Below are 19,334 nucleotides of genomic sequence, written 5' to 3' on the forward strand. Positions count from 1 at the left end.
TGCAGTGACATGCAAGTGAATGGAATTTAAGTGAGTCAGGGCTGTACAAAGTTACCAGCCTCACTTTCTCCTCCAGAGCCATCTTAATCCAGTGGCCAGATATGGATCAGGACAACTAGAGATGGCCCTGGGAGACCTGAATGCAGTTTTATTGCAATAAGTCTCATTCCTTAAAAACAGGTGATAAAACATTTTCAGGGATGGCCTGATCAATCTTTAATCACAGATTTTTGGTGGGGATGTAGTTACAAGACACTTTTATGTTTAACATATTATTATCACTTTCTTAAGTCTAGACAAACATCAAACAATAAATCAAGCCCCAGTTTGTATGATTTTCCAACTTCTAAGGAGAACTCTGAAAAGTAAACTATCTGGTTTCCAGTTAAGCTGGCACACCTCATAGCATTTTCTTCCTCTAAGTAAACAAATACTTGGGTAAAATGTTAACTATGCTACCAAGAGTAGTCAATGTGTCAGTTGCTCTTGCTTAATTTTTTCATGCTTTGAGTTATGGTTCCATGAGGCAAAGGGTAGAACAGGTTATTTAAAAAATAACTGAAACAAAAATCAAAATGTTAATAAATAAGTCATATTCTTAAAAGCAGGGTATGGATTGTGCAAGGGCTCATCTGATGCTAGACTAGGATAGATACAATCTAAGGGACACTTAGTAACAAACTTATCACCTATCTACTGATCACAGGCTTGCCTCCCTGCTAATTCTATATCACCAGGTTCAAAGATAGTCTAGAAGACATGCTTTGAAAAATATCAGCATTACCACTGACTGAGTTATATCAATACTAGGTCAAAGAAATCAAGGAAAGAGTATCTATAATAACCAAAATATTTATAGTAGCTCTTTTTGTGATAATCCAAACTTGGTAACTAAGGGCTATCCTCCAATTGGTGAATGGCTAAACAAATTGTGATATATAAATGTAATGAGATATTATTATTATACGTATCACTGGGTATTAAACATTTGTGAATGTGTCTTAACCCTTTACTAAACTGAATTCCCTAATTACGGAGAACTTTTCGGATCTAAAATAGGTAATACTTTTGCATATGGTAGATAGTTAACAAACGGTCATTTTCCCCTATGAAAAGGGGAAGGGAAAGTTGGAGATTCTAGGTTGGGTTATAGGGAGTGGTGAAGGGAAAATGAAGCTCTTAGTGGGGGGCTGGGAAAGTCAAGGAGGCTGGAAGGAGGGGAAAATGGGGACTTTTGTGCAGATAGAAGAATGGAAAAAATGGAAACCCTAGGAAGAAAGAGAGATGGGTGATTCTATGTATATGACTGAGATGGAGTGGGGCTGGGTGCAGTGGGAAGGAATGAGAACATTGTCTAGAAGAGGGATGGAGAGCCTGGGAAGGGAAAGAGTGAGAGGAACAGAGTCCCTAGGCAGTGAGAAGAAATTCTCACCTGAGTTGGCTCCAGTCACCACAGCAGTCTTCCCAGTTAAGTCTACAGGGCAACTCTGGAGAGTCCAGATGTCTGACCCCTGTCCATACAGCCTCAGTAGCACAGCCAGGAGGAGAAAGAGGAAAGGAAGGACATAGGAAATATAACTGCCCAGACTCCAGGCCTCCATGCCCAGTAATGCCAGCAACTCCATGAAACTAGGTGAAGAACTAAGAGCTAGATGAGACACCCTAGGCCACTCCAGGGTCCAGTGTCTTCCCTGCTGTCTTTGAAAAACTCATATTTCCCTTATTTGGAGGAGGAGGAGAAGGAGTTTGTGGTCTGGCAAAAAAAAAAAAAAGAGTACCTAGGACTTTGACCAAAGCACAATTTGAAATAAATTGGCCAAGATCAATTGATCTGACCACAGAGAGAATGAAGGTGGATTGATGATTCCTGCTGTGGCCCTTTATTACCCTCCTAACTGGCAGAAAGACTGTAAAAAGAGCATGGAGTACAAGAATGAGCCTGTCCTATTGTTTGTGCATCCTGCCCTAGACTGGAGCCTTCCTAAAGGTTCAGCTCCCTGACAGACAGAGACCCCTGAAGGTAAGAAGAGCTTTGTCTTCAAATTGGGGGCTGTCCGAGGGTTGGGCTCTCTGTTCCCTCAGTATAAGGGCTCCCTGTGGCTAAAGGTCTCTTTGGACAAGGTTGATATGCATAGTGCATGCATAGTATGAGAACAGAATATCGACTATTTTAGATTTTTATACAAGGTAGGTGTGTGTGTGTGTGTGGGGGGGTGATTTTGGGTGGCTTTGGTCTAGGAGAGAGGGATCACTTCTCATTCCTTCCAATGCAGACCACAGTGAATTCTCATTTGCAAAAGGGTTTCCCCAACTCTTCTCTTAGGAAGAAACGCTCACTACCCATCTATCCATTTGCTAGTCACTTGCAAACTATGGTTATTTGTAGCACATTTACTTCACTCGACAGGTCCCACTGGCATGCTCCTTGGCCTGAGCCAGGAGTCTCCCTCATGGAGAGAAAAAGAAATATTCCTCCAACAGGCTCATTCTTTAGGTGGGGGGTTTCCCCAAGGTTTTTATTACCAATTATTGCCATGTAGTCACACTAAACACAAATAAGATACTAAATGCAAATAGAACACCAAAAGAAACAGAGATGCAACTTCCCTGGCAGTGTGAGGGCTTAGCTTTGGCTCAGAAGAGTTGGGACTAAGGAGAGAATGAGGTCTCAGGTGCAATCCCCTGTAGAGAAATCTCCACCCACCCCTCCCTGTGAAAATTCTGCCAGTTCCTTTGTGGTTGCCAAACTGTTAAGATCAAAATCAAGGCAAATCGAGGCACAAAATTCCAAGCATGATCAATTTATTGACAAAGCAAAAATTTTCCAATAAGCAGGGTCTCAGCCTCTTTAGCCAGCTGAGACCCTGAATGAAGGGGACAGACCTCTTTTATAGACAAAAGGAAGAATATCCCAGAAATAGAAAATAGCATCCTAGAGGGGGAAATGATATGATCCGTTCCAAGCATGAGGGACAATATTGTTGACTGAAAATTGGGAATGCAGGCTAGCAACAACTCCTCTTTCTACTTTGACTGATGAAGACTACCTGCATTCTGTAAAAATAATTGATGGTATATAAATAACAGACCAGATATCAAAGAAGGGCAACATGCTGCAACCACAGCTGGTGGAACAAAGACAAGAGGTTTCTTTTAATTAAAGTGGTTTAGGGGAAAGTTGAACTTTTAAATTCACTCAGAGGGAAAGACTGAATTTCTGAACTTATGTACTTATGAAATTAGCTTAAAGACAAAGAAAGTGATCTGGGTGGTTATACAAAATGTAGCATTGCCAATTCCAGAATAAAATCAATTCCCAAATAAAATCAGTCGATGACAGGATAAAATCAATCTGGCTTTCTCACTAAACAAATTGTAGTATACGAGCTGATGAAATATTGTGCCATAAGAAAGGATGACACGGATAATTTTAGTGGAAATTGGAATTTTTGAACGGATGCAGAGTAAAGTAAGCAGACCCAGGAGAACATGTATATATCACAATCACATTATACAGAATAACAACTATGTGAGTCTTCTGATCTGTTTAGTGATAAGCCACAAGGCATATCTGGTCACTACAATGAGAATAGGGAGGCAGGGGTCACTGGACTTTGATGAGTCATTCCTTCTTGGCCATTTTCTCTAGGTTGGTCAGTCTGGCTGAGGTGTTCCAGAGGCTGAAGGCCACTTCAGGGTCCTGGGCAGGTTTAGCAGGCAAAGTCAGGTTACAATTGGAGGTAAAATATTTTCCTGAAATGTTATCTAGTTCTTCCGCTAAGCTCAGGTACAGAACTGGAATGGCACCCTGTGCAGGGGTCTTGAGTGACAGCAAAGGGAAAAGTGAGATGTGAGTTATAACCAGCTCAAGGGATCCAGGGACACATGGGGGTGGAGGGATGGGGGGTGGGTGGGAGAGAAATTAATTCCTTCTAATCCACAGTAGAGAGAGCACACTGGTCTTGGAGTAGGGAGTCCTGGGTATTAATCTCAGGTCTAACACTATGTTAACCCTTCTTTGAATCTTAGTTTCCCCTTCTATAAAATAAACAGGGATAATAACACATTTATCAGGAAGTGTTGCTGTGAGAGAGATGCTTGCATGTTATAAAAGAGGAAATTATTATATAAATATGAGTTATGATTCTAGGAGGCAAGTACAGAGGCTATACCTTGCTCTGGGATCTAAGGGAGAGGGGCAATGCTAGGGGAGACACAGAGACCACCACCTTCTAAACCCCTGAGGAGGACATGGGAGACATTGAACAGAACACCCTTTCCAGTATCTCCTCACCTTAAAGAAGACACTCAAGAGCCAGAAGATACTGCGTAGCAACCAGCTATGATTCTTCATAATGTCTGTCTTTACAATACCTGGATCCACTGAATTCACTGTCACTCCTGAAGTACATTGGGTGAAATATGGGTCCAGGTGAGAGGAAATGGCTAAGAGCAGGTGTTAAAATAATGGCAGCTGGGAGCTCCTTATCAAATAAAGCCCCAACTTCTTTCCCTTGCATTCAGAACTTTCCACGATTTAACTCAAACGTACTTTTCAAGCTTGATTTCACTTTCCCTCCCACCCAAACCTTGACTTACCTTTTCTCATGCTGTTCAGTGTACCTGGAATTCCCTCTCTCCCCATCTCCAGCTTTGGGCAGTTTAACAACCATCCTCCCAGGCAATAACCCCTCTGGGAAACTTTCCTTAATCTCTTCCAGCAGAAAGGAACCTTTCTTTAATCTGAACTCATAGCACTCTGGCCTCCTCTTACACACTTTGGACTTTGCTGGAACTTTTCTGTCTGTGCTTTCACAGAACCAGAGAATTTCAGGGGAAGAGGGAAAGATTTATGCACTCCTCTCCCACATCGATTTGATGTAGTCACAGGATATAATCCCAGGTGTTCAGGTTTTCATGTGTCGATAAGGCATTAACATCCTGTTAACCCGTTAAGAAACATGAAAGTCTCTCTGACTCAGAAAGGAGAAATCCCATTGGACAGGCAGGAAAACTGGTCATGCCCTTGTTCACCTTAGTCCTAGAGAAGGCAGTTCAGGTGAGTTGAAGTAAGCCAGTCATTCAGGAAAAAAGCTAGCTCTTCACCTTTCAGGGGAAGGAGATAAGGAAGTAATTGTTCTCCCTTTCCCCTTCTCCCACCCCTTTGATCTTGGAGTCTAGCAGCAGAGCTCTTCCCCCAGGAGAAGCACCCCATCCAGCACCTAGAGAGGCAGATCCAGATCATTAAAGGCACAAAGGAGGTGATGGAATCCTAATAAAGTTACTCCCAGACTCAATACAGCCACTGCCCCCAGATCCAATTCACATATTTGAACAGGTATGCCCTTGTACTCAAACCACAATCACATCATCCATTTAACTCAAGACAGGACCACAATACCTAACTATCCATTTTGACCAGAAAGGACCACAATAGCTAGCCAATCAGCAGCACAACCAGGATGTTTGACCACCAAACCACAGAAGGGACCCCTCTCCATTGCCTAACTCCTTAACAAATCCCTTCTACCTTCTTAATAGTCATAATTTCTGTTGTGTAACCAGCATCAAAACATCATAAATTTGTCTGTGTTGTCTTACTAAGCTGCCTGCTTCTGAGAGACGTCAATCCTTAATAAATGCCTATACTTGGATTAGAAGTGGTCTGACTGAGTTTTTTGAGACAACCCCACAACACACCATGAAACTGCAACACAGAGAACCAGCACCTTAGAGGTCATTGGTGGACTCTAGCCCACACTTAAAGAATCCCCACTACAATATCACCAGGTGGACCTCCAGTCATTGCATAAAGACCCCTGTTGATAGAGAGCTCACAACCCCAGAGGCAGCTCATTCCACTTTCAGGCTGCTCTGATCATTAGAAGTTTTCTTTACGCTGAGCCCAAATACACTTTTCAGAAACTTTTATCCACTGTTCCTAGCTCTGACCTCTGCGCCTAAGAACAGGTCTCATCTCTCTTCCTTAAGACAACCCTTATGAGGGGGATAGTGTCATGAGGCCATGTCTCGGTCAGTTGAATGGAGGAGTATAGAAGGAGGTGTTGGGTTGTGGAAAGAATGTTCCATGGAGGTAGTTTTAAAGGGAGTTTAGAAGGTCCATTTCTGGACCTTCAATCACACCATTACTTATACATTATTATTGCTATTATTATTGAAAATGTAATAAGTACTTATAGAAATGTTTGTTAAATTTATGAAGTAAACATAACTAGGGCAGGGAGACTTGGGCTTTGTACCTAGGTACTGGAATTTAGAGAGTACAAAAATTTGAGGTATGGATGCCTTCAGCAACTTAAAAGCTACAATTCTTCCTCTCAAGCAAGTAAATTTGTCTCAATTACTTGTATTATTTTTACATTGTAAATTACAAAATTGATTTGAGGGTGCATTTTGGCTTACTCACCCTACACCTGTTTCAGGCTATTCCACTCTAGTTTACTTGCTCCCAGATTCATTTTAGGCTTTCTCAGGTACCAAATAATGGTTCTGGACTTGACAACAGGTATTCTGGGATGTGAGACTATTCCTGTCTTGGACCTCACTTTTTATCCCTGTAATGCTTTGCTTATGTATTGTTGTGTACTCTTGCTACTGTGTTTGTGTCTCTTTCCTCCACCAGGCTATAAACTCCATGAGAACAGGGACAGTGACTTATCTGAGCTTTGTATGTCTCCACCCCTAGCACAGAGGTCTGTACATACTAGTAACTTAAATATTTGCTGAGTTGAATTGTATTGAATACAATAGGAGAGCGCTGGAGTTTGGGGAATGTAGAGAATGGTACCAGTGGTTATCTATCTTCCAGTTTTCCCTTATTACACACCACACCACACCCACACACACCCCCACACATACACCCACACACCCACACCCACACACACACACACACACACACACACATTTATGCTGTGGGTTCATTCTGGAAAATAGAGCTAGAAGGCATGTTGATGACACAGTAGCACAGGCAGATGTGGAAGGCTGTGGCAGGAGAGGAGAATATTGGAAATGGAGAGAATTGTGGGTCAGTACAGGAGTGCAGCAAGGAAAGGTGGTGGGAGCTAAGATTGAGGAGATATGAAAGGACCATTTAGAGGTGAAGTAGACAGGATTATAGGAGTGATGAAAGAAGGAGAAGCCAGGAGAGATGTTGGGACTGTAGCTGAGGTGTAGACGGGCTATGGAATGAAGGAGTGGATGGTAGATAAAACTCTAGAAATGGTATAGACATTGCGTATGGTTACCTGTCCTTTGAAGTCTCTGGGCAAGCTCCTTGGTGAAAAGGACCTGCAGTAGCTTGGAACAGTCATAAGGCTGGTTTGAGGAAAGGGGACGCCCAGCACCTACAAGGTGCTGTTCATCCACAAATCCAAACTTATGTCGAAAAGATGACACATTCACCACTCGGGCTGAACTTGCCTCAAGAAGGCCCTCTGAAATAAAAGAAGAACCCTTCTTACCCCAACACTGTAGAGACAGAAAGTGACTGGCTCAGGGTTCCATAGTCAATAACTTAAATCAGTGTAAAAGCTGAGGCTTGAACCCAGGTGAAAAAATGCTACCCACACCCATAGATGAAGTCTAAATGTAGACCAAAGCATACTTTTTTCACATGATTTTTTTCACTTTTGTTTGATCTGTGTTTTCTTTTATAACATGACTAATATGGAAATGTTTTGCATGATTATATCTGTATAACCTTTACCAAATTGCTTACCAGTATCAAAAATGAAAAGAGGGAAGTCACCACCAACAAAGAGGAAATTAAAGCAATAATTAGGAGCTTTGCACAACTGCAGGCCAATAAATCTGAAAATCTAAGTGAAATGGATGAATATGTACAAAAATATATTGCCTAGATTAACAGAAGAGGCAATAAAATGTTTAAATAACCCCATTTTAGAAAAAGAAATTGAACAAGCCATCATGAACTCCCTAAGAAAAAATCTCCAGGGCCAGATGGGTTTACAAGTGAATTCTACCAAACATTTATAGAACAATTAATCCCACTACTATATAAACCACTTGGAAAAATAGGTGGAATTCTACCAAATTCCTTTTATGACATAAAAATGGTGCTGATACTTTAAACCAGGAAGAGTCAAAACAGAAAAAGAAAATTATAGACCAGTTTCCCTAACGAATGCTGATGCAAAAATTTTAAATAAAATGTTAGCAAAGAGGCTATAACAATTTATCAAGAGGATAATGCACTATGACTCGGTGGGATTTATACCAGGAAGGCAGGGTTGGTTCAATATTAGGAAAACTATTAGCATAATTGAGCATATCAATAGCAAAGTCAACAGAAATCATATGATTATCTCAATAGATTTGAAAAAATACAGCACCCATTTCTATTAAAAACACTAGAGAATATAAGAATAAATGGAGCTTTCCTTAAAATGATAAGTAGTATCTATCTAACACTATCAGCAAGCATTACCTGTAATGGGGATAAGCTAGAAACCTTCCCAGTAAGATCAGGGGTGAAACAAGGATGCCCATTATCACTGCTATTATTCAATATTGTGCAAAAATATTAGCTTTAGCAATAAGAGAAGAAAAAGAAATTGAAGGAATTAGACTAGGCAATAATGAAACAAAATTATCACTCTTTGTAGATGATATGATAATATACTTAGAGAATCAACTAAAAGAAAGTATGGTACTTGGAATAATGAACAACTTTAGTAAAATGGCAGGATACAAAATAAACTCACATAAATCATCAGCATATCTACATATTACCAACATAGTTTAGCAAAATGAGATAGAAAGAGACATTCCATTTAAAATAACAGTAGACAACATAAAATATTTGGGACTCTACTTGCCAAGACAAACCCAGAAACTACATGAGCATAATTATAAAACACTTTTCATACAAATAAAATCAATTATAAACAATGGGAAGAATATAAATTGCTTATGGGTAAGCTGAGCTAATATAATAAAAATGACAATTCTACCTAAATTAATTTACTTATTCAGTACCATACCAATCCAACTACCAAAATTATTTTATAGAACTAGAAAAAATAACAAAATTAATCTGGAAGAATAAAAGGTTAAGAATATCAAGGGAATTAATGAAAAAAAAATGCAAAGGAGGGTGGCCTAGTCATAGTAAATCTAAAACTATATTATAAAGCAGCAATCCTCAAAATGATTTGGTACTGGCTAGGAAGTAGAGTGGTGGATCAATGGGACAGATTAGGTACACACAAGACAAAGTAGTAAATGATTGTAGGAATCTACTGTTTGATAAACCCAAAGATTCAAGCTTGCTAAGAAAACTAGAAATAGTATGACAGAAACTAGGCATAGACCAACATCTTAAACCCTATACCAAGATAAGATTGAAAGAGGTACATGATTTAGATATGAGATGATATCACAAGCAAATTAAGAGAGCAAGGAATAGTTTACCTGTCAGATCTATCCAGAGGGGAAGAATTTATAACCAAACAAGAGGTAGAGAAAATTTTTAAATGCAAAATGGACAATTTTGATTATATTAAATTAGAAAGGTTCTGCACAAACAAAACAAGTGTAATCAAGATTAGAAGGAAAGCAGAAAACTGGGAAATAGTTTTTGAAGTCAATGTTTCTGATAAAAGCCTCATTTCTCAAATGTATAGAGAAGTGAGTCAAATTTGTAAGAAAATAAATTATTCCCCAAAGGATAAATGGTCAAAAGATATGAATAGCTAGTTTTCAGATGAAGAAATTAAAGCTATCTATAGTCATATGAAAAATTGCTATAAATATTGATTAGAGAAACACTAATTAAAACAAATTGAAATAAAATGACAGAAAAGGAAAATGATTAATGTTGGGGAAGATGTCAGAAAATTGGAACACTAATGCATTGTTGATGGAGCTGTGAACTGATCCAACAATTCTGGAGAGCAATTTGGAACTATGCTCAAAGAGCAACCAAACTGTGCATACTCTTTGATTCAGCAATACCACTACTAGGTCTGTATCCCACAGTGATCATAAACAAGGAAAGAATACACATGACAAAAATATTTAAAGCAGCTGTTTTTGTGTTGGTAAAGCATTGGAAATTGTGGTGATGCCCATCAATTGGGGAATGGCTGAACAAGTGGTGGTATGTGAATGTAATGGAATACTATTGTTCCATAGAGAGTGATGAGCAGCCAGATTTCAGAAAATCCTGGAAAGACTTACATGAACTGATGCTTAGTGAAGTGAACAAAACCAGAAGAGTATTGTCCACAGTAATAGCAACACTGTGGGATGATCAACTTTGATAGACTTTGCTCTTCAGCAGTACAATGATCCAAGGCAATTCCAAAAGCCTCATGATGGAAAATGTTGTCCACATCCAGAGAAAGAAATGTGGAATCAGAATGCAAATGGAAGCATACTATTTTCACTTTTTTTGTGGTTTTTTGTTTCTTTGTTTCTCGTGGTTTTTCCCTTTTGTTCTGACTCTTCTTTCACATCACAACTAATGTGGAAATATATTTAATATGATTATGTGTATATATATATATATATATATATATACGTGAAACCTATATCAGACTGCTTACTGTCTTGTTGGGGTCAAGGGAGTTCTTTCTTTTCTTCCCCTTACCTAAGTGTGTTCTGTCCAAAGCAAGGTAAATTTGTATGTCTGAAACCTGTCTAGTTAACTCAGGTCTACTGACTAGATTTCTTTCTTAAACATCATGCCTTAAACCCAATTCGCTCTGGATCTCATAGATTGGACAACAATAGATCCCTGCCCCAAGCACCACTTGATGGCTATTTTTTGGGCTCTCTTGGCTCAGAATGAATGTAAATAGTGTTTCTCTTACTTACTTACTCTTGCAAGGTCAGCAACCTTGAGAGTCTTCCCCTCCCACTTCTATTTTAAGAAGTCTATTCACTGAATGGGTGTTGCCTCACTCAAAGTGAGAACTTAAAGATCTTAGCTTAAAAAGCATCCTGGGCCATCTCCAGTCATCCTGATGAATGTCTGGTCACTGGATCCAGATGGTTCTGGAGGAGAAAGCGAGGCTGGTGACTTTGTACATCCCTCCCCCACTTAAATCCAATCCATTTGCAAGTCATGTCATCTCCCTGATGCCATAGTCCTCTTCCAGAATGAAGGACAAACCACAACCATAATGTGGAAATATGTTTACATGATTGCACATGTATAACCTATATCAGATTGCTTGCTGTTTTGGCAAGGGGGAGGGGAAGTAAGGAGTGAGAAAAAATTTGAAATTCAAAATCTCATAAAAAATGAATGTTGAAAACTATCTTTACACGTAATTGGGGAAAAAATACTATTTACCAAAAAAAGAAAACTGTTTAACCAGCTTAGTGAGGGGACAGAGGAGGAAGAGAGGGAGAGAATTTGGAACTCAAAATTTTAAAAATGAATGTTAAAAATTATTTTTACATGTAACTGAAAAAAAATCAAAATATTAAAAAAAAAGAAACTGATCTAACATCTGAGTCAGTGATCAGGAGCAAAACAACTCAGCTCTCATGATTCTGGCAAGGGTGAAATAAGAGCACAAGACCAAGTAATGATTAAGAAATCTAAGACAAAATCCTGCTAAGTATATCTTTTCCTTCCCAGGTCCACACAAAGAGTCTGACAAGAGGCCCTAGGAAAGGAATCTAACCACAGCATTCTACTAGGTGGATAGGGGTGGATAAGACACGGAGGCCTGGAACATGCATTTCTATCCCTCTAAATCTGGATTGATTGATGTCAGGATCCTACAAATCTCAGTTCAGGAAGATAGTGTTCAGATGCCACCTTGGGTCAGATCACTGTTCCCTTGCCCTGGGGCATTAAAGTTTGCAGCCTATTCACCAAAGTCTTCCCTCCTAAGGTGCTTAAAGAACAAAAAACTCAGTAACTAGAAATAACTGGCAAGAGTCCAGGTAATATATATATATATCAGGACCAACTAAGACTCTACCATTCTTTTCAGAAGTGTGACCCTGACACGAAATTCAAATTTAGGAAGTAAAGCTGGAAAAATAAGTAAACAAAAGAATAGATAAATTACAAAGAAATATAAACACACACACACACTCCCAGAAAAAGAAAATAACTCCATGACAGCTACAAAGTGACAGTTTCCCCACAAGATCTATGAGAATTCTTGGAAGAAATGAAGAAAGAATTAAAAACAATATTTATAAATGAAGTGAGAACTCTAGAGGAAATAATTGGAGAAGCTATATATTAAGAAAGGACAAAATGGAAAGTATACAGGTGACAAATGGCATGGGAAGGAGGCTAGAGAGTAGGCCATATTGAAAACTGGGTGAAAGGACAGAGGAACTTAGTCCAGAGAAGAGAAAACATAACGGAGAACGATCACAATCTTCAAGTATCTCAAGACCTGCCACAAGGTTGAGGGATTAGGTTTGTTCTGGTTGGCCTCAAAGAACAGAACTGAAAACAAGAGGAGAACATAACAGGGAGGCAGATTCTTTTCAATAAAGTATAAAGAAAACCTTTCTAATATCCAGAGAGGTCTATAAGTGTCCATAAGGCTTCTTCTTTGTGGTAGTAAGTCTCCTAGTACAGGAGATCATCAAGTAGAGACTGGATAGGAATTATGTAAGAGAGATTCCTGTTTGGGTAATGATTTACTAAAATACTAAATTAGGAATTCTTAAACTTTTTCCTGTCCTGAACCCTTAAGTGCTTCTTAGGGTCAGGACCCCCAGTTTGAGAAGTGCTGACTTGCAGCACTGAGATTCTATGGGTTTCCGAAGCACAGCTTTGTTCAGGGAATAAGGGTCTGGGAGGAGAGAAGAGAATGGGGGAAGGGTGCATTTTTTCTTTACTCAGTAACAGGTTTGTGAGAAGAAAGTGCCCAAGGTAGTTGGTCATGAAAGTCATTTCCAGGCCATCTGAGGTAAGAGTCTTATAGGGCAGTCCTGGAAGAAAACAAAGACACAAAGAGGTTACAAGCCTCACAGAATCTCCAAGTTGAACAACATGGGAGAAGGTAAAAAGGATGTGGGCTGGAGAACTTAGATGAAACCTATAAGTACCAGACCAGACCAGGTAATCAGATGGAACACCAATTTTTAAATATGGTTACTTAGCAGGGGAAGGGGTTAGGGTAGGTAGTTGTATTAGGGTTTGGGAAATTTTTCCATTGTGGGCAACCTCTAGACCTGGGATCTAGGAGGGTGTACCTGAGATCCCAGCATTGTTGACCAACAGGTGAATATGGGGCTCCTCTTGAAGAAGCTTCTGGGAAAAGCTCCGGATGGAGGCTATAGAGCTGAGGTCTAGCTCTCGGAGCAGGAGTTCTTTGCTCCCAGTGGCTTTCTGGATGTCCTCCAGTGCCTTTTGCCCCTGAGGCAGTCTCCGGCAGGCAAGAACCACACGAGCCCCACGTCGGGCCAGCTCACAGGACACAGCTTTTCCTATTCCTGGGACACAGAAGAAATGGTTGGGATTTGAAGTTGGAAGGTGGGAAGCATGGTGAGGAGAGGAAGCTAGAACTGACTTGGTGGTTTCTCCCTTACCTCAAACTGAACAATATACCAAACATTAATTGAGTACCTATAGTATGCAGAGTTCTATGCTGGACATTGGAAGAGAGATCAAATTTAGATAAGGGCTAGTTCCTATTGCAGTTTACAATCTAATAATGAGTTTTGAGATGGTGATAGGAGGGAACCTCACTGCCATTCCTACCACTTCCTGAACAGGGGCTATAGTTTGGGGCTGCTTGCCTCTACTCTCCCTTACCTCTGATCTATTCTTCAAAAGCAGCCAGAACAATCTTTCCTATCGTTTCCCACTGTCAAAAATTTTCAGTGTCCCTCCCATTACCTCCAGAGTAGAATTCGAATTCCTTGACCTGACATTCAAAGCCCTCTAAAATTTAGCACTACTCTACTTCAAGTAGTTTTTTTCATGTAATTTCTCTTTATGCATTCTATGCTCCAGCAAAACGGGGTGCCTCTTTGCCCTTGTAACGAACAACAACAAAAACAGCTAGCATTTGACTTCAAGGTTAGCAAAGTCCTTCACAAATATTATCTTATTTGATCCTCACAACAACCTTGAGAAGTAGGTGCTATGATTATCCTCTTTCTGAAATTGATGAAACTGAGGCAGACAGAGGTTCAATGACCTGCCCAGGGCACTGCTGGAAGGAATCAGAGGTTGGATTTGAACTCAGGTCTTCTGGACTCTAGGTCCAGCGCTTTGTGTACTATGGTGGTGCTACCTAGTTGTAAAAGTCCTGCTCTCTCCTGTGTTTTAAGCCTTTACCCACATTGTTCCTTGTTTGTGGAATAATCTGCTTCCCTTCCTCTCTTATTGAATTTATACTCACTTAAAAAGTTCAACTTAAATACTACCTCTTCCATGAAGTTTTCTCTGGTTTTACCTCAAATACCACTTTATTTTGTACCTCTCGAAAGAATATATGTATGTGCATGTATACATACATGTTATGTATGCCTACTCAGACATGTGTGTGTCAGCTAGGTTGTGGAGTGGATAGAGCATGGAGCTAAGAGTCAGGAAGACTCATCTTCCCAAGTTCAAATCTGGCGTCAGACACTTACTTTGTTGCCCTGAGCAAGTCACTTAACTCTGTTTGCCTCAGTTTTCTCAGCTGTCAAATGAGCTGGAAAGGAAATGGCAAACCACTCCAGTATCTTTGCTGAGAAAACTCCAAATGGGGTCACCAAGAATTGGACATGACCGAAATGACTGAACAACAACTTCTGCATATAATGGATAATTAACAAATGGTTGTTTTCATGGATAAACCTATGAATGAGAGAAGGGAAAGATGGAGTTTAGACTGGGTTAGAGTGGTGATGACAAGGTAAAAGGAAGATGAAGCTCTTAGGTGAGGGCAATAGTGGGAAAGATTAGGGACCCTGGAAGGAAGGGAGAATGGGGACTTTTACACAGATAGAAGGATGGAAAAAATGGAAACCTTAGGAAGGAAGAGAGATGGGTGGTTCTACGTATATGATGGGGAGGGGGGAGAGGTGCAAAATGCAGTGGGAAGGAATGAGAACATTGTCTAGAAGAGGGATGGAGAGCCTGGGAAGGAAAAGAGTGAGAGGAACAGAATCCCTAGGTAGTGAGAAGGAGTTCTCACCTGAGTTGGCTCCAGTCACCACAGCAGTCTTCCCAGTTAAGTCTACAGGGCAACTCTGGAGAGTCCAGATGTCTGACCCCTGTCCATACAGCCTCAGTAGCACAACCAGGAGGAGGAAGAGGAAAGGAAGGACATAGGAAATATAACTGCCCAGACTCCAGGCCTCCATGCCCAGTAATGCCAGCAACTCCATGAAACTAGGTGAAGAACTAACTCTTTTCAGAGTTGAGATGAGACGCCCTGGGCAACCCCAGTGTCCAGTGTATTCCCTTCTGCCTTTGAAAAACTCTTACTTCCTTTATTTGGAAAAGGAGGAGGAGTTTGTGGTCTGCCAAAAAAAAAAACAAAAAAAAAAACAAGAGTACCTAGGACTTTGACCAAAGCACAATTTGAAATAAATTGGCCAAGATCAATTGATCTGACCACAGAGAGAATGAAGGTGGATTGATGATTCCTGCTGTAGCCCTTTATTACCCTCCTAGCTGGCAGAAAGACTGTAAAAAGAGCATGGAGTACAAGAATGAGCCCGTAGGGTAAGGCATTTCCTACCTCTGGGTGTCATTTTCCTGCTATATATGAAGTAGGACATGTGCAGGATGCTAGGCTAAGCCAGGAGTAGTGCCACTCAGAAACAAAACCACCATTTGCACACTCATCTCCTTGTACTCAGAAATTGCCAAAATGACATTTTTTTAATTCTCCCTCTCAAGTGGAGCCCCATAGGCTGACTTTCTTTATCTTCAATCTTAGGCTCCCTAACTCAAAAGAGGAAGACAAAATCAATGCAGATGACTGTGATTTAACAGCAAAATGAAATAACACAAAGACAGACAAACATTAAAGCAACATTGAGCAGAGGGACAGCAGCCAGGGGCACGTCATTCTTTCCCTACCTGCTCCTCCTCTCAGTTGGTCTGAGGTGGTGCAGAAGAAATGAATGGTTAAGGATTTTTCTACTATGCCACTGTCTACAGACACTTTCTCTTAGACTGTTGCCAGTCCCTGTCCCTCAATCTAATGTAATCCAATTCTTTCTTCCTGCCTTGCATTGGCTTCTGTTCTATTGTTGGTGCATCCTGCCCTAGACTGGAGCCTCCCTAAAGGTTCAGCTCCCTGACAGAGACCCCTGAAGGTAAGAAGAGCTTTGTCTTCAAATTGGGGGCTCTCTGAGGGTTGGACTCTCTGTTGCCTCAGTATAAGTGTGTGGGGAAACTGAAGAAAATTCTCTCCGGCCCCTTGCATGACTGCCACATGACCAAACGTAAGGAATATAACTTAAAGTTGATATGCTTAACTGGGAGTGCTAGGGGAAGTAGCATATAAGAATTAATGAACCATGTAGCTAGGATGAAGAGACCCTTATCTTAAGAGTCATAAAACTCCTTAAGGGAGGAGGTGTCTGTGTTCAAGGACCTAGGCACTCCTTGGGCACATACAACAAAGTCAAGAACTTGAACTTTTGACCAGAGTTCCTTCTTTGTTCTAACAGTCCTCTTTTCCCTGAAGTTACATGTATAAAGGGACTGAGTGGGAGAAGGATCTTTGGAGGTCTTTGCTGCAGAAGTAGGGATGCCTGCTTCGGCTGTGTCAGTCAGGGCTTTTGCGGACTTCTCCCCCTCCCTGTTGCCAAAGTGTTACAACTCATACTTGGCTGGTGATATACTTTCTCTTTTTCTATTCGGTCTTAACTATTATGTACTGCTCATATGTATACACTTGCTAACTTGCACTAAGTAATAAAACTTAATTGCCTATTAAACTTGTTTTAGTTAGTCATTGTATTTTAAGATCTGAACCTAAAGTGAAAGTACTGCACAGTCTACTTAATGCATTTTGATTACAAAGGGTTACCTGTGGCTAAAGGCCTCTCTTCAGACAAGGGATATGTATAGTGCATGCATAATGTGAAAACAGCACGTTGACTAATTTAGATTTTTAAACAAGATGTGTGTGTGTGTGTGTGTGTGTGTGTGTGTGTGTGTGTGTGTGTGCGTGTAGCCTTAACCTACAGCTCTTTTATCTTCACCTCTCCGAATTGTTCGTACCTTTTTCTGGAGAAATGCTTGCCAGGAAGACTGGGTGATTTTGGGTGGCCTTGTTCTAGGACAGAGGGATCACCTTTTATTCCTTCCATTGGAGATCACAGTGGATTTTCATTTGCAACAGGGGACCTCATGGGAAGAAGGAGGATGAGATCTGTACATTACAGGATCTGGGGTAGGCTCCTCTTCATTTGGCTTCCCTTGGATTTGGACTTTCTGGTTGTCAATGATGGTAAGGGAAGTAGTAACTGGTAACACATTGGTAACACTAGCATTGTAGGAAAAGTCCTGATCCTGAGACTACTAGTGTACTCAAGGAGAGAAGATCCCAAGCTGCTAAAATGGCCAGTTACTGTGAATCCCACTCAGTTGGAAAGTTAAAAAGATTATTTCTCTAATCATCTCTTCCCTCTCTCCCTTTTCTGTGATCCTAAGAAAGAGTTTGGGTAGTTAAGTCCTCTTCCTTCCCCAGGAGTCTCAGGTATATGTCCTCTCTGCCATATTCAAAGATTTGGGATGACCAGGAGGCAGGTTAGGAAATGGTTAGAGGCAGAGTTCTTCCTATGAGAGGTGTCATTTGTTTCCTTTCTATTTATGCACAATAAATTATGAGATGACAGCAGGGTAAGTGTCTGAGTCCTGGGTACAGGAGCGTGATAGGGGGGAGGGGGAGACTAGATGAGGTGATGGGGGCGAGGAGGTAGGTTATGAGTTAATTACAGATTGTAGTTTTCTGAATATTTTATGCAGTCATTTCATTTCATTCCCCAGACCAATTTCAGATCCAGCCAGTAGAGGTTGATTCAAATTGCTTAGCTCTGCCTGCCAAGCATTGCTGAATTGGTGGGAAGACCAGTCTGGCTATTTGCAGGCTCACCACCACAGGATGGCAAGTAGGGATACTGTAACCTTTAGGAAGACTTCCACATAAGCAAATGGAAATGGACAAGCAAGCTGGGCTGGTGGCTCAACAGAACACCATCTGATCGACAACTCAGTTACTACATTTCTTTGAGGGAAAATTAATGTGGTGACCAGTTGTGCTATAACTAGAATAGCTGGCCTTCATATGGCACTTTGAGGTTTGCAAAGATATTTAAAGATATTATTTATCTCCCCAACAACTTCATGAGGTGAGCACTATGATCTCTATTTTGCAGATAAAAAAATGAGGCATGGACAAGACAGATGCTTTACTCAGGGTCACACAGCTGAGGCAGAATTCAAAACCAAATTTCTTGAATCCATATCCAGAATTCCATCTCACCACCAAACTGTGTCACCCATACCTAAGGCTGTGTGCTTTGTCCTTCATTCTCAAAGAGGACACCATGACATCAGGGAGGTGGTGTCATGGCATGCGAGTGAATTGGATTTAAGTGAGACAGGGCTGTGTAAAGTCACCAGCTTCATCTTCTCCTCTGGAGCCATCTGGGTCCAGTGATGATACAGATCAGGATGACTGGAGATGGCCCTATACCTAAGGCAGCAGTTGAGCCAAAGGAGCCCAGGTGGAAGGCCAAAAATGTCAAATAACCCTCCCATAGATGTCAGCATAAAGGATAGGTGCTGGTCTTAAGAGTTGGGAAGTTCTAGTAGGTTCAAATCTTACTTCTGACAGATACCAGCTTTGTAACCAGGAGCTATATAACTACTTACTCTTCTCAATGCCCCAGGTGATGTTTTAAGACTATAAATAGAGTTGTCAAAGGTTGATCTGGTTGGGTGGAGGGAATTTTCACACTTAAGAGCTCCCCACACTGATGCAGTCACATGTCTGGATTTCCACAGCACCACTACTCCCAAGAAAATGGAAACAAAGACAAATCAAGGACAATGATTACAAAACGGTAGCATGGTCTTCAACTCTCCAATTACTTAGATATTTGAAGTGCTCAGTCTTTCTGAAAAAAGCAGAGCAACAAATAATTTCTTGGTTAGTCTCGACGGTAATTTCACTCTTCAAATGCGGAGGAAGTAGTGAAGGAACTTGTATTCTCCCAGAAAAAGCAATTAGTGACTAAAATAGAAATGGAGTAGCCTGGCTATTTGGGGAAGTATCTACTCCATTTTGGAATTTGTGATAATAAAGAGGAAAGCCATGTACATTTTGAGATTAAGTCTGGGTTTTTGGAAA

At 40.7% G+C, this 19,334-nt stretch overlaps 1 protein-coding gene and 1 long non-coding RNA gene across 5 annotated transcripts; one reads left to right on the forward strand and one right to left on the reverse strand.

Annotated features, from left to right (window-relative positions):
• Positions 1 to 2,785: 2,785 nt before the first annotated feature.
• LOC140510927 (retinol dehydrogenase 11-like) lies at positions 2,786 to 15,732 on the reverse strand. 4 transcript variants are annotated; one of them, XM_072619863.1, is made up of 6 exons: positions 15,156 to 15,440; positions 13,219 to 13,458; positions 12,862 to 12,954; positions 7,266 to 7,454; positions 4,295 to 4,401; positions 2,786 to 3,700 (listed from the first exon to the last, which is right to left on the reverse strand). In XM_072619863.1, the coding sequence occupies exons 1-6, from the start codon at positions 15,346 to 15,348 to the stop codon at positions 3,623 to 3,625; spliced, it is 900 nt and encodes a 299-aa protein (XP_072475964.1). In that variant the 5' UTR covers positions 15,349 to 15,440; the 3' UTR covers positions 2,786 to 3,622. The 4 variants fall into 4 exon arrangements, with proteins under 4 accessions (XP_072475964.1, XP_072475962.1, XP_072475963.1 ...); XM_072619861.1 differs by having other exon boundaries at positions 2,786 to 3,820; XM_072619862.1 differs by lacking the exon at positions 12,862 to 12,954 and having other exon boundaries at positions 2,786 to 3,820; positions 15,156 to 15,732.
• LOC140510931 (uncharacterized) lies at positions 12,994 to 17,409 on the forward strand. The gene is made up of 3 exons (XR_011969401.1): positions 12,994 to 13,084; positions 16,241 to 16,287; positions 17,322 to 17,409. It is a non-coding gene; the product is annotated as an uncharacterized lncRNA (long non-coding RNA).
• The last annotated feature ends 1,925 nt before the right edge of the window (positions 17,410 to 19,334 follow it).

Source organism: Notamacropus eugenii, chromosome 6 (genome assembly GCF_028372415.1).
Source record: "Notamacropus eugenii isolate mMacEug1 chromosome 6, mMacEug1.pri_v2, whole genome shotgun sequence".
In the NCBI taxonomy this organism is placed as follows: Eukaryota; Metazoa; Chordata; class Mammalia; order Diprotodontia; family Macropodidae; genus Notamacropus; species Notamacropus eugenii.

Excerpts from the sequence above, each read along its gene's own strand:
- LOC140510927 (XM_072619861.1), bottom strand. The coding sequence starts at position 15,348 with ATGGAGTTGCTGGCATTACTGGGCATGGAGGCCTGGAGTCTGGGCAGT. Across the intron at positions 7,455-12,861 it reads TCTCACAAACCTGTTACTGA|AGGGCCTTCTTGAGGCAAGT; the intron begins GTAAAGAAAAAA and ends CTTTTATTTCAG. Across the intron at positions 4,402-7,265 it reads CCAGAGACTTCAAAGGACAG|GAGTGACAGTGAATTCAGTG; the intron begins GTAACCATACGC and ends AATGTACTTCAG.